Raw genomic sequence first — 19,204 nt, forward strand, 5'->3', positions numbered from 1 at the left:
TGCCAAGAACTGTTAAGCCTCCAGGATTGTGAGCTTTCTGGAGGATTGTTCCTTTCTTGTTATCCATATTGTATCAACGTGTATGCGGTGACATGAAGGTTTTCAAAAAGGTCACTCACAGCCTTCTCACCTTAAGTTGTCATCTGTCTCCTAGAAAGCATCTCCCGTCCAAGCTCCTCACCTCCCCACTGGTCCCCTCCACCCCTCTATGCCCTGGATGTCACACGGGGTTCTCTCGCATGAGAAAGGACCAGTTTCTTTGTACGGGAATTCTCGCGCAGCGCCTAAGCATTTGAACGTGAGCAATCTCCTTCCTTCGAGTCGAGGTCTTCCTGTGCTATAGCCCAAGTTTTCCCCCCAGGGTAGGGACTGTATGGGTCCCATGTTGCCAGGTGGGTGTCAGGGGTGGTATTGCCCCAACCGAACACACAGATGAGCAACGCCTTACAGATTCCGCAGAGAAGCCAGCTGCCCTTTTCCAGGTGGTGTGGGCCACGCAGAACAGCCCTTTGTTTGAGTAGTTCAAGTCCTGCTTGTTCAGATCCCCTCAAACAAGCTCCAGGACACCAAGCCACGCATCCTTTCTTGCTGCTTCCTACTTGCCGTCTGTCTGTCCTCTGGGTCTGCCCTGGGTTCTGTGCATTTTCTGAGGACCCGACCTCCCTCTCCGCCCCTGCCATCCTCAGACCCGTCTCCCCGGCTCTGCGCCTCCTTCCTCTCTCCTCACACTTCAGCTCTGTCCTGCTCCTTCTGAGCTGCTCGCACGCCTCAGGTCCAGGCTTGTGGGCTGCGAGGCTCCACCCACTCCTGTCGGCATTCTTCTCACACCTATCAGGCTCCCGCCTTCCTTCCCAGGGCCGAGCCCTTCGTCGCTAGCCCGCTCGCCCCATCCAGCTTTGCACCTCGCTCTTCCTCAGAGCCGCCCCCAGCTGCCCCCTGAGCCCAGCTTACCGGGCAGGGGCGGGCATGTGGCCCTGGTCCCCAGACAGCCCCCAGCAGCAGCAGCAGCAGGGTCCAGACTGGAGGAGCCATGCGGGACCTCAGAGGCAGCTCTCAGGGGAGAGGAGGAAGACAGAGTGAGAGGCCCAGGCCACCTTATACACCCCCGCCCCTCCTCGCTTGGCACCCCTCCTGAGGATGTTCTGGACAGAGAACACAAGAAAGCTCTGGGAAATGAAAACTATGAGGGCTGACATTTAAAAGCCAGTAGAAGAGTTATACATTGAGATCAAGAGAAATCAAAATGAGAGCAAGAGAGAAGGAAAGAAAGAAAGAAGAGAGAGACTTGGAGGGTTGGTCCAGGAAGCCTGACATTCAACCAGAAGAGTTCAAAAAAGAAAGAACAAAGGAAAAGAAATTACTTAAGAAAAACCACAGAAGAAGGTTTCCCGGAACAGATGTATGAGTCTCTTGATTACAAGGGGTCTGGTACGATGAATGCAAAGAGACCCATGAAAGGCATGTCATGAAATTTCAGAACATCAGGGCTGAAGAGAAGATCCTAAACACTTTCAGACAGAAGAAAGCAGGTCACATACTAAGGATCAGGAATCCGCATGACACGGGACTTTTCAATAGCACCCATGGATTCTATGAGGCGGTGGAACATTGTCTGCAGAATTCCAACCGAAAACCATTTCAAATCTAAAGTTCTATAGCTAGCAACAGTGTCGAAGGAGACGGAAAGATGGAGTAAAGTGAGGACTGAAAATGCTTCTTGGCAAACAATTGAAAAAGACAAGTCACCGAGGAAGACCTACAAGCAGCCGGTAAACGTCGGAAAAGATGTTCTGCTTCTCGGACTTCCCTGGTGGTGCAGTGGTTAAGACTCCACGCTCCCAATGCAGGGGGCCCGGGTTCGATCCCTGGTCAGGGAACTAGATCCCACATGCATGCCACAACTAAGAGTTTGCATGCTGCAACGAAGGAGCAGGTGAGCCACAGTTAAGGAGCCCACATGCTGCAACTAAGGAGCCAGCAAGCCACAAGTAAGACCTGACACAACCAAATATAAATAAATAAATAAATATTAAATAAAAAATTTTTTAAATGTTCTGCTTCTGTTATAAGAAGGGAAATGCTAATCAAAACTACAACTTTCATGATGACAACAATTTAAAAGACTGAAGCGTTGAGTGTTGGCCAGGATGCAGGTAGACACACTCAAATACATTGATGCTAAGACTGCATGTTGGTGAAAACGTCTTAGAAGATAATTTGACAATGACCGTTTAACTTTCAAATGTGCTTATCTTTGACCCAGCATTACCTGTGTAGGAGTCTTCCCACAGAAATACGTGCGTATTTTCACAAAGATGTACATACCTTAAAGACGTTAATTGCAGCATCAAATAGGAAAAGAAATCGAGGTTACCTAAATGTTTGCCGGGAGATGTGTGTTTGGATCGTATTCAAGGAATATTATTTATACGAAGGAATATTATACAGGCATTAAAAAGAATGGCACTTCTCAAAAAATTGACAGTAGAATTACCATATTGCCCAGCAATTCCACTTCTGGGTATATGCCCAAAAGAATTGAAAGCAGGGACTTGAACAGATACTTGTATACCCATGTATATAGTGGCGTTATCAAAATAGCCAAAAGGTGACAGCAACCCAAGGGCCCATAGACAGATGAGTGGATAAACGAAATGTGATATATACATACGATGGAATATTAGCCTTGAAAAGGAAGGAAATTCTGATACCTAATACAACCTGTATGCACCTTGAGGACATTATGCTAATGAAATAAGCCAGTCACAGAAGGACAAATACTGCATGATTCTATTTATATGAGGTATCTAGGATAGTCAAACTCATAGAGACAGAAAGTAGAATGGTGGGTGCCCCAGGGAAAGGGGGATTGGGGAGTTAGTGTTTCATGGGGACAGAGTTTCAGTTTGGGAGGATGAACAAGTTCTGGCGATGGACAGTGGTAGTAGTTGCACAATATGAATGTACTTAATGCTGCAGAACCGTACTCTTAAAAAGCAGTTAAGAAAATAAATTTCATGTTCTGTATATTTTACCACAATTTTTAAAATAACATAAAAATATTACTTAATATTATGATACTGTTTTTTTTTTCTTTTTTTTTTTTGTGGTACGCGGGCCTCTCACTGTTGTGGCCTCTCCCATTGCAGAGCGCAGGCTCCGGACGTACAGGCTCAGCGGCCATGGCTCACGGGCCCAGCCGCTCCACGACACGTGGGATCTTCCCGGACCGGGGCACGAACCCGCGTCCCCTGCATCGGCAGGCGGACTCTCAACCACTGCGCCACCAGGGAAGCCCCTATGATACTGTTTATTAAAGTTCATTCCTGACTTAAAGGAAGAAAGGAATCATGGTAGATCATATATTCTGATAGTGGAAAGAGCATCTGGATGTATTATTAAGTGAAAGAGGTGAGTCACAGGAAAAAAAAAAATTATAGTATGATCCCATTCATGTAAACTCCCCAAACAAAGGTATATGTTTATGTATGTGGTTTGGTTTTCTTTTACTGAGCTATAGTTGATTTACAATGTTGTGTTAATTTCATATGCACGTGTTTTGAGTAGAGGTGTAGAGATGGAACTAGGACACACAGACAGCTGTTCACGGTGGTTCCCTCCCGGAGGGGGTGGCCGGGCTCTCCACGCATTCTGCATACTTATGCGCACGACAAGGATGTCTTCAGGCCTTCCTGTGTAACAGATGTGGTTCATTATAGGGACCTTAGTGAAAGCCATTTGAGGGGCCTGGTTGGGAGGAAATCAGACTGGAGGGTTCAAGGAGGGAGCGGAAGTTGAAGACGGCATCCCACCAGGCGGGGACAGCGTTTGGGGGCTGTTTGGCCATCTAGAGGAGACTCGGAGGGCAGGTGCCGAAGTTAGGACGAGGTAAGGGCTTTTCAAAATAAGAGAGATTTGAGGCTGTGTAAATACTCGTGGGAAGGTGTGTGGGAAGGGTCCAGAAGGAAAACAGCAGGGGGGGCAAGCCGGCTCTGTGATGGGGGGCGGTGGGGGGATGCGCCACGCCGGTGCACTTTTAGCAGCTTCTGGTTTATCTGTGAAGCAGGAGGTGAATGGAGAAGGTTCTGGTGGCGAGAAGGTCGCAGGAGTGCCCCTCCCAGGCGAGTTCCCTGCTGATGCTGCCCACAGCAAGTCCCCACCTCCCAGCCCTGCCAACGCTACCCCTCTCTCCGCTGCCCACCCCGTCCCACCTTCTGCCAGGCTTGACAGTTGTATCCGTGTGCATTCCCGGGGCTGGGCAGATAAGTGCTTTGCCACGGGGCGGAGCGTGGAAAAAGCGTCCGTGACTCAGGTCACTGGTGACAGGAAGGGAAAGGGAGCTGGTCAGGGAAGGCTTTTGGCAAGAGGTGACACCTGAGGGGCTTTCTGAAGTATCAAGAGGGACTTCTCTGGCGGTCCAGCGGTTAAGACGCTGCACTTCCGCCGCAGGGGGCGCAGGTTCGATCCCTGGTCGGGGAACTAAGATTCCCCCATGCCACGCAGTGTGGCCAAAAAAAAAAAAAACAAAACCAAGAGGTGGTAACTAGGCAAAGAAGTTGGGAAGGCACATTCCGGGAAGAGGGAATGTTCAAGCTTAGAGGCAGCATGACACTTGGAGCATAGCTGAGCGGGTGTGTGTGTGTGTGTGTGTGTGTGTGTGTGTGTGTGTGTGTGTGTGTGTAGGAAGGGGCCCTGTCTTGGAGGACCTGGAATGCCATAGCTTTGTGGAGCCACCAAAAGTTTTGAAGCAGTAGGGGTGACTTGATTCCACTTGCATTTTCAAAAGGCTACTCCAGCATCCCCAGGTGGATATGGATTAAGGAGGGGCTGGGCAGAGCTAGGTAGACGGGAGAGGAGGTTGTGGAAGGTGAGAGATGGGACGGGCCGATGGACGCTGATGTCAAGGTAGCGGGAGTGGGGATGCAAGTGGATCGAGAGCTTTCCAGGAGCCGGAAACAGCAATTCTTGCCGGCTCACCTAACTGAATCTCATGTTCTCACTCTTTTTTCAATTTTTTTTTTTTTTTTTTTTCCCGGTACGCGGGCCTCTCACTGTTGTGGCCTCTCTTGTTGTGGAGCACAGGCTCCGGATGCGCAGGCTCAGCGGCCATGGCTCACGGGCCCAGCCGCTCCGCGGCACGTGGGACCTTCCCGGACTGGGGCACGAACCGGTGTCCCCTGCATCGGCAGGCGGATTCTCAACCACTGCGCCACCAGGGAAGCCCTCATGTTTTCCCTCTTTTTTAAAAAAATGTTATTTTATTGAAGTATAGTTGATTTACAATGTTGTGTTAATTTCTGCTGTACAGCAAAGTGATTCAGTGGTACATATATGTATCCTTTTCCATGTTCTTTTCCATTATGGTTTTTCACAGGCTATTAAATATAGTTCCCTGTGCTATACGGTAGGACCTTGTTGTTTAATCCATCCTATATATAATAGGTTGCATCTGCTACTTCCAAACTCCCACTCCATTCCTCCCCCAGCCCCCTCCGCCTTGGCAACCACAAGTCTGTTCTCTATATCTGTGAGTCTGTTTCATTTGTTTTTGTTTCATAGATAAGTTCATTTGTGTCAAATTTTAGATTCTACATATAAATGATATCATATGGTATTTGCCTTTCTTTCTTTTTAAAAAAATATTTATTTATTTAGCTGCACCGGGTCTTTAGTTGCGGCATGCGGGATCTTTTAGTTGCGGCATGCAGGATCTAGTTCCCTGACCAGAGATTGAACCCAGGCCCCCTGCCTTGGAGTCTTAACCACTGGGCCACCAGGGAAGTCCCTGTCTTTCTCTTTCTGACTTACTTCACTTGGCATGATAATCTCTAGGTCCATCCATGTTGCTGCAAATGGCATTGTTTCGTTCTTTTTTATGGCTGAGTAGTATTCTGTTGTATATATGTACCACATCTTCTTTATTCATTCATCTGGTGGTGGATATTTAAGTGCTTTCCATGTCTTGGCTATTGTGAATAATGCTGCTGTCAACATAGGGGGTGCATGTATCTTTTTGAATTATAGTTTTGTCCAGATATATGCCCAGGAGTGGGATTGCTGGATCATACGGCAACTCTATTTTTAGTTTTTTGAGGAACCTCCATACTGTTTTCCATAGTGGCTGCACCAGTTTACATTCCCACCGACAGTGTAGGAGGGTTCCCTTTTCTCCGCATCCTCTCCAGCATTTGCTATTTTGTAGATTTTTTTGATGATGGCCATTCATTCTGACCAGTGTGAAGTGATACCTCACTGTAATTTTGATTTGCATTTCTCTAATAATTAGCGACGTTGAGCATCTTTTCATGAGCCTGTTTCATGTGCCAATCTCATGTTCTCTTCATCGCAAAATTCTTGTCCTCATTTTCTACATATGGAAACTGAGCTCTGGAGAAATGATGTCCATTGCCCAGCAGAAGGGAGGGCATGGTGCTGACGGTAAGGTCCCTACGTGGTGTCCTGCCAAGTCCCATGGTTCCCTGAAGTGCATCCAAATGGGGGCGGGGCCCCACCCCAGCCAGAGCAGATCTGCCTTTATCAGTTTCATCAATAGCAAATCTACACGAGAGTGCAGCTAAGAGGGTGGTTTCGCCGCTTTTTGAAAACAGCATTGCCACTTGCTCACGGCTCTATCTTGGCTGGCGGACTGGCCTGGCAGCAAGCTGAACTATCGTGAATCCAGAGTTCCTGTATCCCATGCCCAGGTGTTCCTAGAAATCTTCAGTTTCATTCCCTTTACTGTGGCAGCCTCCGTCCCTACTATCAAATCTATGCTCAGTGTGCCTGGCCTTGGCCCCTGACATGTGACAGGGTTGCCTGGGCCAGCCATTCTCGTGAGTTGTCGGGGAGGGGCCGGTGCTGTCATGCCCCAGCTGTTGGAGCGGGAAGTCCCAACCCCCTTCGGAGTCCTGGGGACTCCTCCTGCCCAAGTGAGCACCCACAGAGCCCACGCAGGGGTCAACCCCCAAAAGAGAGATCCTCTGCCCCTTTATATCAAAGCTGGGGGTATAAAGGATGCCCAGCCCAAACCCCGATCTCCCCTTCCTCCGGAGCAGGTTAGGAGAGCATCCAGCAGAGGGACAAAGCCAGGAAAGGGTTAACCCAGGAAAGAGCAGCCGTTGATCCCCAGCGCCTCCAGGTTAGGCAATAAGTCCTCTGAGGGCTGCTCTTGCTGACCTCCCTCTGGCGCCGCGGAGCTGGACGGTCACAGCTTCCAGGCTGCCTGGGGGTGGGGGGTTGGTGCTCAGGCAGGACAGGAAGGAATGTGGTGTGGGAGGGAACCACGGGCTCTGCCTTTTGGGGAGTCCCTAACGGGCAAGGCCCCAGAGGCTTTGTCACCTGACAGGACTGGCAGGAATCGGTGTGAGGGACCCTGGGATGTGGAAGAACCTCGGAATCACTCCAGGAAACTGCAGCCGGTCCTGGCTTCCCTGTGTGTCCTTGGACACTTTGCTCATCTGCTCTGGGCTTCGGTTTCCTCATCTGTAAGACAGAGAGACCAGCACAGCTAAGGTTTTTTAGAAACCAGAAACTGTGTGTGGGTGGTATAATTTTTTTAATAACTCATTTTTTAGAATTGAGGAGGGAGTTTATAGACATTTGGGCCTGACACATGGGCTGGGAAACCATCCTGCTATCTGTTTTTCTGTTGCCAATAATCTTTTATAATGTCACAGTTTTATGATGGACTTTTAAGAGGAACGAGCCTTGACCAGCTGGAAATAATGTAGTTAACATTCAGCCTAGATTCCAGTGTCCAAGAGGCCTCATGGCGCTAACTCAGCTCTAGCACCAACAATCGCCTACTGTGGGAGACCAGTAGGCTGAGCAGTCCCAGGAGAGTCCCAGGTAGCCTGGAGGCTGGGGTCAGGCGGATGCATCGGTCAGCCTAACGCTCAGGCCCAGGAAGAGCATTCGGGCCAGTGGTACCCAAAGCCAAGAGGCTGCGGTCACGGTGGGAGCTGGCGCTGCAGGAGGCAGATGAGCTGGGCCCCAGTGCTGGGAGATGTGGTGGGGAGGGTGATAGGCACTTTCTGCCTTTCCAGGGAGGAAGTGGGCACCGGGGGCAGGAGATGGAGCGGGAAAGAGTTGGTAGCGAGAAATGGATGGGACTCATGCCTCTCTGACTGAAGCTGTTTCCTCCCCTCTGTCCACTCCTTGCTTCTAGTAGAAGAGGGACCCAGAGTCCGAGAGCCTGGCTCCTGGTCCTGAAGCTTCCTCTCAGTGTCTTACGACCTGGGCCAGACCCATTCATAATCTCTCCGCATCTCGGTTTCCTCCTCTGCAGGATGGGGATCCTCTCCTGTCTCTGCCTTCCTCGTGGGGTTAGGAGAGCAAATGTGACACTGCCCGGGAAAGCGCCTTGGAAATCGCAAAGCACTCTACACACAGAATGCATCTCCATGAAACAGTTATGTAACCCGCTGACTCAGAACCAGGCTGAACTGGCTCCCGTCCCACCCGGAAGTCGGAAGAGCTGGCTTGGTCACTTACCTGGAGGAACTTAGTTTTAGTTTCCCTGTCTGACAAAAGAGGACGATGCCTACTGCCCTCCTGTTTCATGGAGTGATGGTGACCGTCAGAGCTGATCGTGCAAGTGCCAGGGATTCATATGTTGTTAATCATCGTAACAGCGGTGCAGAAGAAACTTTACACCCCTGGCCCGCACTTGAAGAACCTGGGAAATCAGGCAATGCCCTCCTTGCATATCTGTGTCTCTTCGCAGGGACTGTGGGTGTCACCAGGTTCTTCCCATCCGGGCCTCTCGGCCCCCCACCTCTCAGGACTCAGTCCCATGCCAAGCTGGCTATGTCTACGCCTACATTCATGAGCAGCCGTCTTGTTGCCGCCAGGGCACTGCCCGCTCTAGTGGCACAGACCGTCTTTCCAAGTTTCCTAGCATTTAGTGCAAAGGCTGGAACACAGTAGGCCCTCCATAAATGTGGCATAAAGTATGTTTCTTTTGTGTTTTTTTTTATATATTTCTTTTATTTACTAAATCAGAGTTTCTAAAACTGTTCCATCTGTCCTGCAAGAAGTTCCACGAAAAAGAAAAGGACTCCTGTCTAAAAGTTCATGACATAGGAAACCCTATTCCTTCCTTAGAGATTTATCAAGCACGCTAGCACACTGAAGTCTGTGAGAAGTCCTATAGTCGAAAATGTGATTTAATTTTTTTGTTTAACATCTTTATTGGAGTATAACTGCTTTACTAAAGTATGTTTTAAAAGTTTGTTCTGGGGCTTCCCTGGTGGCGCAGTGGTTGAGAGTCCGCCTGCCGATGCAGGGCACACGGGTTCGTGCCCCGGTCCGGGAAGATCCCACGTGCCGCGGAGCGGCTGGGCCCGTGAGCCATGGCCGCTGAGCCTGCGCCCCGCAAGGGGAGAGGCCACAACAGCGAGAGGCCCGCGTACCACAAAAATAAATAAATAAATAAAATTATGTTCTTAACCTACTCCCCCATCACACCTGACCCAGGTCATATACTTCAGGTTCTGTTATAACTCCTTTTTTTTTTTTTTTTTTTTAATTGAAAGCAGTAAGATGTCCAAAACGAAGTCGAGGACTAAGGTCAGGAGGAAAAAAGATCCAGGGGATGTTGAGGCAGCACATCAGGCTGAAAGGCGGACAGGACTTTGGGGTTATGAGTCCTAAATCTCAAGTTCAGGTGCCAGCTCTAACTTACTAGCTGGATTCCCTAGGCTTCAGGACAAGTCTCTTAGCTTCAGTTTTGCCAGCGAGAAAGAGAGATTCCTTCTTTGCTGATTCACAGCGGCGGAGCAAGAACCGGATGGCATGTGTGGCTTGTAGATTACTCTAGCATTTCCCAAGAGGGCCTGAAGAGGGCACTGTAGCCCAGAAGCAGGGTTGGCCAGAGTGAAAATTCTCCTTGGGTCCTGCCCTTGGCTGACTCCTCCCACCACAAGTTCACCCCTACCCTCTCACACACATATACTTGGCAAATACCCCCCAACCCCCCAACCTGCCCGTATTCTTCCTGTCTCAGATTGCAAAACATGCCGTGCCTTGTGCATATTTGCCGGGGTGCAGGCTGACTTCTCCGTTTTGTGATATAAGTGAAAGACCGATCCCCCACCCACCCCCGTGTGCGATAATGGCCAGGATCGGGGGTTCCCGCACAGTTCTGTGACAGCTTTTGCTGTCTGCACAGGTCTCTCTTGGGCGTTACTTTGCAGCTGAAACATTATTTCTGGGAAGGAATTTGAAATTGATTGTCAGGGGAAAGGAGAAGATTAGAAGTAGGAATTCCCTGGAGGTCCAGTGGTTAAGACTCTGTGCTTCCACTGCAGGGGACACGGGTTAGATCCCTGGTTGGGAGGCTAAGGTCCCGCATGCGGTGTGGCCAAAAAAAAAAGAGAAAGAAGCAAGTGGGGATCAAGTGTGGAGTCTGTGTGAGTTTGTCCCGTTTCTCCCATCCCAGGGGAGCTGGGAGGGCTTATGTGACAGAAATAAGCAGAAGAGGGAAGGGGGTGAGTGAGTGCTGGGAGGGTGGGGGATTCCTGTCATCTTGGCCTTGGGCAAGGTATTTTACTTCTTCATCTGGACCATGGGAATGACTGCAGTGGCATTCTCCCAGGGCTGTGCGAGGAAGAAAAGGAGGTCCTATAAATGAACTACCTGCAGTAGCTCCGGGCAGAGTGATTGAGCAACAAGATGGCTGTCTGGGAAGTTGGTTCCCACTGTACCCCAATCTACTGCGGCCCCTTTGGCAAGTTTCAGGGTAGAGCATTCATGGTAACCATCCCCAGGCAAGGAAGGTTCCACTGGATTTAGAGGGGGCTTGTGCGCTGAGACGGCAAAGGCTGATGCTGGGGTTGTGGCATGAGAAGAGGCAGAAAACAATAAGGGTCCAGCAGGCAGCATTGGCAGCTGCCACCCATACGGGCCCCTCCTCCTGGCTCCTGTGTCCTTGCTGGCCACAGAGGCTCACTAAAGACATCATCCCGGGGACTTCCCTGGTGGTCCAGTGGTTAGGACTTCGTGCTCTCCCTGCCGGGGCCCAGGTTCCATCCCTGGTTGGGAAACTAAGATCCCACGAGCCGTGCGATTCAGCCAAAAAAAAAAAAAAAGACTTATCCTGGGCCAGATGGCAGCTGCCTACTGAGGACTAGCCTTGAATGGAGCCACCTTATTGACCAGTGTGGGCAGAGCTTGTGGCCTCAGGCCCAGTGGGGTCAAGAGGTCAGACAGGCCATGCGAGGCAGCACGTAGGGCCCGGCCCCCTCCACCTCTGGTTTCCCGGACCTGCTGCCTGCTGCCAGGATGGGGGCAGAGCCAGGGAAGTAGGGGTCTCCCGGGAAAACAGAAAAGCCAAGAGCCAGGTTGCGTTTTCAGTTCTTGCCGGTGAGATTGAAAAATACACAAGACTTGGACCCAGTGAGAGCCAGGAGCCAGCCCCCATCCCATCTTCACGGTTCCCACCACCCTCCTTATCCAGCAGGCTCTGCTGTCACGGAGTCCCCATGAGACCCGGAGAATTCATGGCTTGCCCCCTAAATTCTCCAGTCCATCCTGTCCCTGCTTGCTAGGTGCAAAAGGAATTATTCGCCCTCCAGCTTGTCCCAGCATCACGCAGCATCACGGTTCTGCAAGGCACTGAGATGAGTTTAAGTGTCTCCCCAGCATGGCGCTGTCCCCAAGTTTAAGTTGAACTCTCTGAATTCCTCCTGCTTTGGAGACTCAGGCTGGCCCTGTGACATCCTTAGATCTGAGTTGAGCTCTGAACAGTTCCTCTGGCCCCTGAGATATCACCGCTGGCCCTGGAGTGTCCGTGGGACAGTCTGGCGCTGAGCTGATGGCCCATCAACAGGGGTTGGGAGTGGAGGTGCAGAAGGCGTGGCACAGGCAGTGGCGGTGAGCGAGGTGGTGGACGTGCCCGGGGTGGGAGCACCGGGTCACCTGTCCCCTCTCCGGCAGGCCTCCCCTGTGTACAGCGTCAGCTTTCCCCGCAGGAAATTGGAGTAGATTCGGAAAAGTTTGCACAAAGTATCAACAGTGAATGTTCGGAGGGGGGCTGCAGAGGAGGCTGCGTCTGGAAGGGGGACGGCTCCCTTCTGCCAAGGAGAGAACAGAAGGTCACCGGTGGGGACCCTGGCAGGAGATGGAATTGGGGACAGAATTGCAGCAGGAATTCCTTGGCAGGGCCCTTCTCCCATTTTACAGAAAGGGCAAACACAAGTGCGAGGGAGGGTCCTACACGTACCTGGGCTCCCAGCGCCCGAAGCAGGGAGGTGAGGCTTCGCAGGCCGCTGACAGCTTTGTCCACGTGCAGCTGCAGGGCCTCGGATGGCTGGGACGAGTTGGCCAACAGGGCCTGGCCCTGCAGGATGGCTTCTGAGAGCAGGGCCAGGCCCTGCCAGACTTCCACAGCCTGCTGCTGGACCTAAAGGGAGCGGAGACTTGGAGTCAGCTGGCCCAAGCCAGCCCCGCCCTCCTCCCTCTCAGCAGCCCCAAGCAAACAGAAGTTTTGTTGAATGAATGAATGAATGAATGAACAAATGAATAAATGAATGAACATATTCCATTCAGCCCTCATCTTTGCTGCTCTGTTTCTTCTCTCTCTCTATCATTCTCCTTCCTGCCCTAGGAGGTTCCCGAAATGAGACTCCCCAAGAGGAAGGAAAAAATGAACTCACCTCCATCCTCTTCCAGGCATAGAAGTTAACCTTGGTGTCTGGGACAGTGATGTTCTCACTGAAGCTGCAGCCTTCAGCACAGCCCATCTGAAATGCACAAGCCTGGAGTCAGGGGCCCCAGGGGCTCCTGCTGGCTCCGCCCCTTACCTAGTTTCCAGGTGTGCACTGGGGACTACCACTCTTATTACTTTTACTGGGGGCTCTGGCTCCCCGCTTCCACCCCTGAACCAAGTGCCAGGGGGGAGTCCAGGTTCCTGGATCTTGGGGGAGACCCTGGACCCCTGAGGGTGAGTTCTGTGGAAGGTCCTGGGGACGGGGCCTCACCGTGGCATTTTCGGCCTCCCTGGCCTCCAGGATGTACCTCTCCAGGACTCGGCTGTCACAGATGAGGCGTGGGGGGGCGCCCAGGACTGGGAGGCCCAGAGGAAGCAGCAGCAAGGACAGCAGAAGCAGCAGGGCAGGACATTCTAGGAGAGAGAGCCGGGCTGAGTGCGAGGCCGGGGCTTGCAGGAGAAGGGGTGGTTTGGACGTGCACGGTCACCCATCCCGCTGCTCTGTCCCCGCAGAGTCCACCCGACCCGAACCTTGCGAGCGCCCAGGCTCTGCCTCCTTTGCCTTCATTCAATCCCGCGGCCGCGTGCACACCCCACCCCCCAGCTACCGGCATCCACTTCTCCCGGCCAAACTTCAATCCCGGTGTGACAGAGGCTTCCCCTCTCGCAGATCCGGGTTGTTGCTCCCAGACCCAGGTATCAGCTTCCTCGTCACCCACATAGCCGCCCCTCTTCTCCCTGGACCCCCAGTCCTCCACCGCGTCTCCAGCTCGGATTCCGAGTTTCCCGGGGACTCCCCGAGCCCGGCCGGCAGGTGAAGGCTGCCCCACCCCCCTTGCCCTTCCCGGGTCCTTGGCAAGTCGCAGGTCCTTGAACCCGGCCACCCCGGGGCCAACAGCCCCAGCGGTAAATTCCTCCTCAAACAGGGACCGGGCGGTCCCCCGGCCGGGAGTACTCACCGCGCACCCCCATCTCCGCGCCTCGTGCGGCCCCTCAGCGACCTGGGGCTCGGCGGGGGCCCGCGCCGGGGGCCCGCATCCCGGGAAGCTCGGCGGGGCAGAGCCACCCCGCCGCCCGAAGGACGGGGCCGCCGTCCGGGGCGCCGAGCCGGGGTCGGGCAGAGCGCGCAGGGCCCGGGGCCAGGGTCCGGAGGACGGCGCGGCGAGGCGGCCGGCCGGGGTTGGCCCGGGGACTGTTGGCCCGGGGAACTGCGGCGGCGGCCGGGGGTCGGGGCTGTTATCAGCTGTGTGCGTGCGTGTGGGGGGTTGGGGGGGGCTGTGTGCGTGAGGGGTCGCGGGAGGGGGGGGGCCGGAGGGGTCAGAGCCGGGGGCAGGACGCCTGGGTCGGGGGCTCGCCGGGGCGGGAGCCGAGCTGCCGCAGGGGCGGGTGCGGGGCGCGCGGCTGCCCGTCGTCGGAGCCCAGGGTCCCGGGAGGGGCGGCTGGGTGCGCGCAGCGGGACGGACAGCAGGCCGCGCTGCCAGAGCAGTGCCATTCTGGGAAAGGCTGGGGACCCCGACGTCCCCCCAGGGGAGGGGGCGCCCCAGTCTTGGGCGGGGACTCAGAGCTGGGACTGTCTGGGTTCTTGCGAGGCAGCTGGGGCTGGAAGCCCGGAAGGTGCTGGCGGGGCGAGTCAGTGGCCTCCTCCTCACCGACCTCCTCTGGTTTCTAGATCCCAGTTCTTGTTCTAGAAACCAGTGTTCTTGTGGAGAAATTTAATGGGGGCGCACAACGCAAGAAATATGAGGGGGTCTTCTCCCCCGCTCCTCACTTTTGAGGACCCTGAAAACCCAGAAATGGAACTTTTAGGTTAGTCTGCATGGTAAAATCCTTAAGAACTCTGAAATAGAGTGAACCCCCAGAGTGATGGCACTTGGGATTTGCAGCTAAGCCTCTGTGGCTTCTAGGAAGCCCTGAGGCGGGGGGGTGGGGGTGGGGGAAAGCTTCTGGGAGCACGAGTGCAAGGCTAGCTGGCCTATCAAACCTTGCTTGGAAAGTGGCCTGAGTCCCCCGAGCCTCAGTGCTCTCACCTGTCAAATGGGCCTCATGAAAGCACCAGTCCCAGCTCATGCAACTTTCATGAAAGACAGGGAAGTCCTACAAATACCAGCGGTTATTCCTACGTTCATTCACTCCCTCCCCAGTCCCATGATATTAGAGATACTTTATTCATGCGTTCAGTGCCTTCTTTGTGCAAGACAATTGACTAAGAACTTTTCAGGACAAAAAGATGTTTTGAGCCCTAAGTCCTGCCTCCTGGAGTCTGTAGTTTACCATAGAGATAAGGTGCGGACACGGAACTGTGCATAAGGGCTGGAGTGTGCAGGTCCGAGCTGTGAGAGTTTGGAAGAGGGGGAGCTCACCTCTAGCTGGGAAATCGAGGAAGATTTGATGCAGGAGGTGACAACAAGCTCAGCCTTGAAGGGTGGGTAAGATTTCAATGGGAAAAGATGTGACGTGGGTGCAGAGGCCGATCCAGCCGAGTGTTTGGTGGGTCAGGTGTGTTGGAGTGAAGGGCGGGGTGGGGGAGGGAGAGGTGGAGATCAGACTAGGGTACCGGTTAGGGACGGGTCAGGTTGTGAAGGGCCTTGAATGCCCCTCGGAAGAATTTGGATTTTGTTTGGAAAGAGTGGGAAGTATTCATTCATTCATTCAAGAAATATACATATAAGAGTACCTAGGGCTTCCCTGGTGGCGCAGTGGTTGAGAGTCCGCCTGCCGATGCAGGGGACGCGGGTTCGTGCCCCGGTCCGGGAGGATCCCACGTGCCGCGGAGCGGCTGGGCCCGTGAGCCATGGCCGCTGAGCCTGCGCGTCCGGAGCCTGTGCTCAGTGATGGGAGAGGCCACAACGGTGAGAGGCCCCACATACTGCAAAAAAAAAAAAAAAAAAAGAGTACCTAATCTTGGCCAGGGACCTGGGGATAGAGCAGTGAATGAAACAGACAAGAATGCGTGCCCTGGTGGAGCTGACATTCTAGTGAAGAGGTGGATGATAAACACAGAAAATGCCTAAAAGATAGAGGAGCTCCAATGGATAAAAGAACTAAAAAGGCCCCGGAGTGTCAGAGGAGGTGGCAGTTTTCCATGAAGCAGGCAGGGATGCCTGCTGAGAAGGTGACAGAGGTGAGGGAGGGAGGTAAGGGGTGGGAGGCAGAGCCCGATCAAAGAGGGGTCCAGGAAGATGAATGCGACGGGTGGGGAGGCAGCGGCTTCCGGGAACTAATGAGGGACCGAGGGACCGACCTGCTCCCCTGCCCTCCGCTCACTGCGAGCCTGCTCTCGGGGTCCTCCCCGAACCTGGTGTGCCGGCTGCTGTGGCTCTGCACACCTCACTACGTCCTCTGGTCCCCGCTTCCTCCTCAGCACCCAGGCAGCCTCCCAGCCTCACTTGGCCCTCAGAGCCCAGCTCTGGGACAAGATCCCAGCTGGGGGACAAGCACGCGGACACTCACGTCCACACACGTCCGCACATGTGTTCCGTCCCGAGCCACCACCCCCCCCCCAGCCTCTGCTCTCTGGGTCCCCTGACTCCTGCGTCACTGCCCTGACCTGACCATGGAGAGGGGGCCGGGGACAGACGGGGTGGGGGGGGGGAGTAGACACAGCCGGAGGAGAGGGAGGAGCCGTTCAGGCTGTGGGACCTGCTTCTCCCCTCACACCAGCTTGTCAGAGGTCCCCAGGCCCCTGCCTTCGAGAAAGGGAGACGGGCCCTGAGTAGCAGCCCCTAGCTGCTGGGGCCTGCTGGACAGGGGTGACGCTGGCTCACCCGCCGGGGCTTTGGGAGAGAGAGCTGCGATCGCAGCCTGAGAGAGAGGGCAGAGGAGAGGATCTCAGCTCACCCCGCGCCCAGTCCCGAAGCTGTAGTAATCGTACCAAGAGGGCCGAGGCTGCTCAGGGAGCCAACTTCAAGCCAGCTGCCTGTGGATACTGCCCAGCAGGGTCCATCCATCCAGCCTTGACAGCAGGGGTCCCTGAGGAGCAGGAAGCTACCCAGGGCTCTCCCTCCGATGCCCACCACCCCCGTGCCGGTGTCCCCTCCATCTGCCTGTTTGTATTTCTCTGGCACGGGGCTGGACCGGTGCCAGGACCACCGCGGAGGGTCTCCGCACCATCCCCTCCAGCTATCCCCAACCCTGACCCTAGAGTAACTTTCCCACTGAGTAGCTCGTTCGCGGTTCGTGGCGTTCCCCAGAGCAGGAGCCTGCAGTGGCTCCCGGCTGCCTCGGAACTGAGAGCCTCTGTGCTCTGCCGTCCACCTACCTTTCCAGCCTGTTCTCCCGCTTTGCTCACTCCCACTCTCCTGCATCACGTGAGCTCAGTGAGCTGGTCTGCTGCTTCCTGCCCTTCGCTCACTCTGTGCCTTCCACCTGGATCCCCCTCCCACTCCCACCGTGGCTCTCAAAGCCCAAACCCAAGCATTACCTCCTCTATGAAGCCTTCCCTGATACCCCAGCAGGAAGCTGTCTCCCTGCTCTGGGCTGCCATCCTTTATGGACACGTCTCAGGCCTCTCCTGGCCGGGCCGCCATAGACAGCTGTCAAGGTTGAGCACTGCACAACTCCAGGGGGCGCCATTCACATCGACCCTGATGAGAACGGTACTCTCTGGAGTCGCGCGGCACAGGTGCTCTGTGAACCGGAGGAGAGAGCAAAGGACAGTGTAGGCAGATCTTGGTGCCACTGGGCACCCAGCCTGTTGCCTGTTTATGGCCACCCCTCCGGTGTGGTTTCCATCGTGTGGTCTCTCCACTCCAGACACCTCAGCCAGAGAATGGGAGACCTAGAGGGAGGGAGGGAGCTACTCATCCTCTGAATGCTTGCTGGAGCCATGCCTGGACAACCTAGCTCTGGGTTCGTGGGGGCCTGGGAGGCCTCCATCTACTTCCTGAGCAGGCAGCCCCCCAAGGCGGGGTCTGAACCAGAGGACGGCGGGGGTGGAGGCAGGCTCTGTTCCATGGAGCCTTCCTGGAAGCCAATTCAGACTGAAAATCCAAGAAGCAAATTTACAGTCAGTCCCCTGAGCTGTCGCAGACCCCAGGCAGCACGAAGTCCCAGCTGCCTGGAGTCGTGTTGGGGACGAGGGGGGCCTCTGGACTTCTCCTCCCTCCTCCTTTCCAGGCAGTGACTTCTCAGCTGGGCTCGGGAGTTCAGCCAGCAGCCCAAAAGCCCTTCTGTGCTGGGAAGCGAGGTGGCCGGGACCTTGGAGGGTGCGCTGGGGGAGGGCTTCCTGGCGCTTGGGGACTTGGAGAAGGGATTCCTGCCAGACAGCAAAAGGGAGTCCTGTGCGAAGGTCACTTTGGAGAAACTGAGGGCAGCTCTGCTCACTGGGCCACAAAGTAGCCAGTAGAACCAGACGTCTGGGTTTCTTCTCAGCGAGCAGCTCTGTGGCCTCAGCAGGCTAACGGGGCTTGTCTGGCAAACAAGGGAGCCCAGATTGGTGGCCTGAGCTCTGCCACTAGCACCTGACGTGGACAAGGGACTTTATGTCTGAGGCTGGGGATGGTAGAAAACTATAGTAATCGCTTGCCAGGGCTGTCGTGTGATTTACGTAATGCCCGGCACGAGGTAATCAATAAATGCTAGCTATTAGCAGGGCGCCCTCTGCTTTACTGTGGCCGCTATTTGCCCTGACTTTGGAGGCCTGGAGACCAAATCTCCAGCATATTCGTCAGCCCTCCTCCAGCGTCCTCCACTGTTCCCTCTGGGAAGCTGGGCATGGGTTCATGACACCCTATCTCTGCTGTTGTACCTTTACCAAGCAACTCACTGGTAAAGGTCATGGGGATAGTGGGGTGTGGATGGAGGTACCGCCGGGTGTACACATCCACTGCTCTTTGGAGAAACTTGCCACTGAACAAAACTGAGCGAAATGGCATCACTGTGGGAGCTGGGGGGTGGCGGGGGTGAAGACACAGATATCAAGACAAGCCTCACACTTAGTTTATTCAAAGCCTGGGGCCAAACAGGGGTTTCTTGTCCCATTAACATGGGTCTCCTCCCAAGGGAAGCCCGGAGAAGTCCCAAGGACCTTGGACTGAATGAGGCCTGAAGCATTACCAGGCCAGCTTCCTTGGTTGCTTGTCTCTTGCCTCTCCTCCAGTGCTTGAGTCCTTGAAGGAGGGTGCCCAAAGCAGCAAGACCTCCACCTTGGGATCCAGAAACACATCCCCAGATTAGGTTTCTATGAAATGTCAGCCCCATCTTAGGATTTCTTGCTCATAAGTATGGCTGAATATTCCCAAGCTCCTTCCCATGGCACCCATCCTTTATCAGAAGACAGAGCTGCTAAGTTGGTCAGAGTAGCTCTCCTGTCCACGCAAAAATAAAACTAGAAAATCCTAACTTAAAACACTACTGGCGATATCAACAAGAGTAGTTTTTCTCCCACGTAAGATCTTTGCAGGGGTGGAGTCGTGAACACAAAAGTTTCATTTTGTTAACATGGGCTTAAGGATTTTGCATGAACTCTTTTTAAAAAAAATTTATTTATTTAATTTC

At 54.0% G+C, this 19,204-nt stretch overlaps 1 protein-coding gene across 1 annotated transcript; it reads right to left on the reverse strand.

Annotated features, from left to right (window-relative positions):
* Positions 1 to 11,915: 11,915 nt before the first annotated feature.
* EPO (erythropoietin) lies at positions 11,916 to 13,681 on the reverse strand. The gene is made up of 5 exons (XM_067012510.1): positions 13,669 to 13,681; positions 12,981 to 13,123; positions 12,657 to 12,743; positions 12,224 to 12,403; positions 11,916 to 12,074 (listed from the first exon to the last, which is right to left on the reverse strand). Exons 1-5 carry the CDS (start codon positions 13,679 to 13,681, stop codon positions 11,916 to 11,918), a joined length of 582 nt encoding a protein of 193 aa, XP_066868611.1.
* Positions 13,682 to 19,204: the final 5,523 nt, after the last annotated feature.

Source organism: Kogia breviceps, chromosome 14 (genome assembly GCF_026419965.1).
Source record: "Kogia breviceps isolate mKogBre1 chromosome 14, mKogBre1 haplotype 1, whole genome shotgun sequence".
In the NCBI taxonomy this organism is placed as follows: Eukaryota; Metazoa; Chordata; class Mammalia; order Artiodactyla; family Physeteridae; genus Kogia; species Kogia breviceps.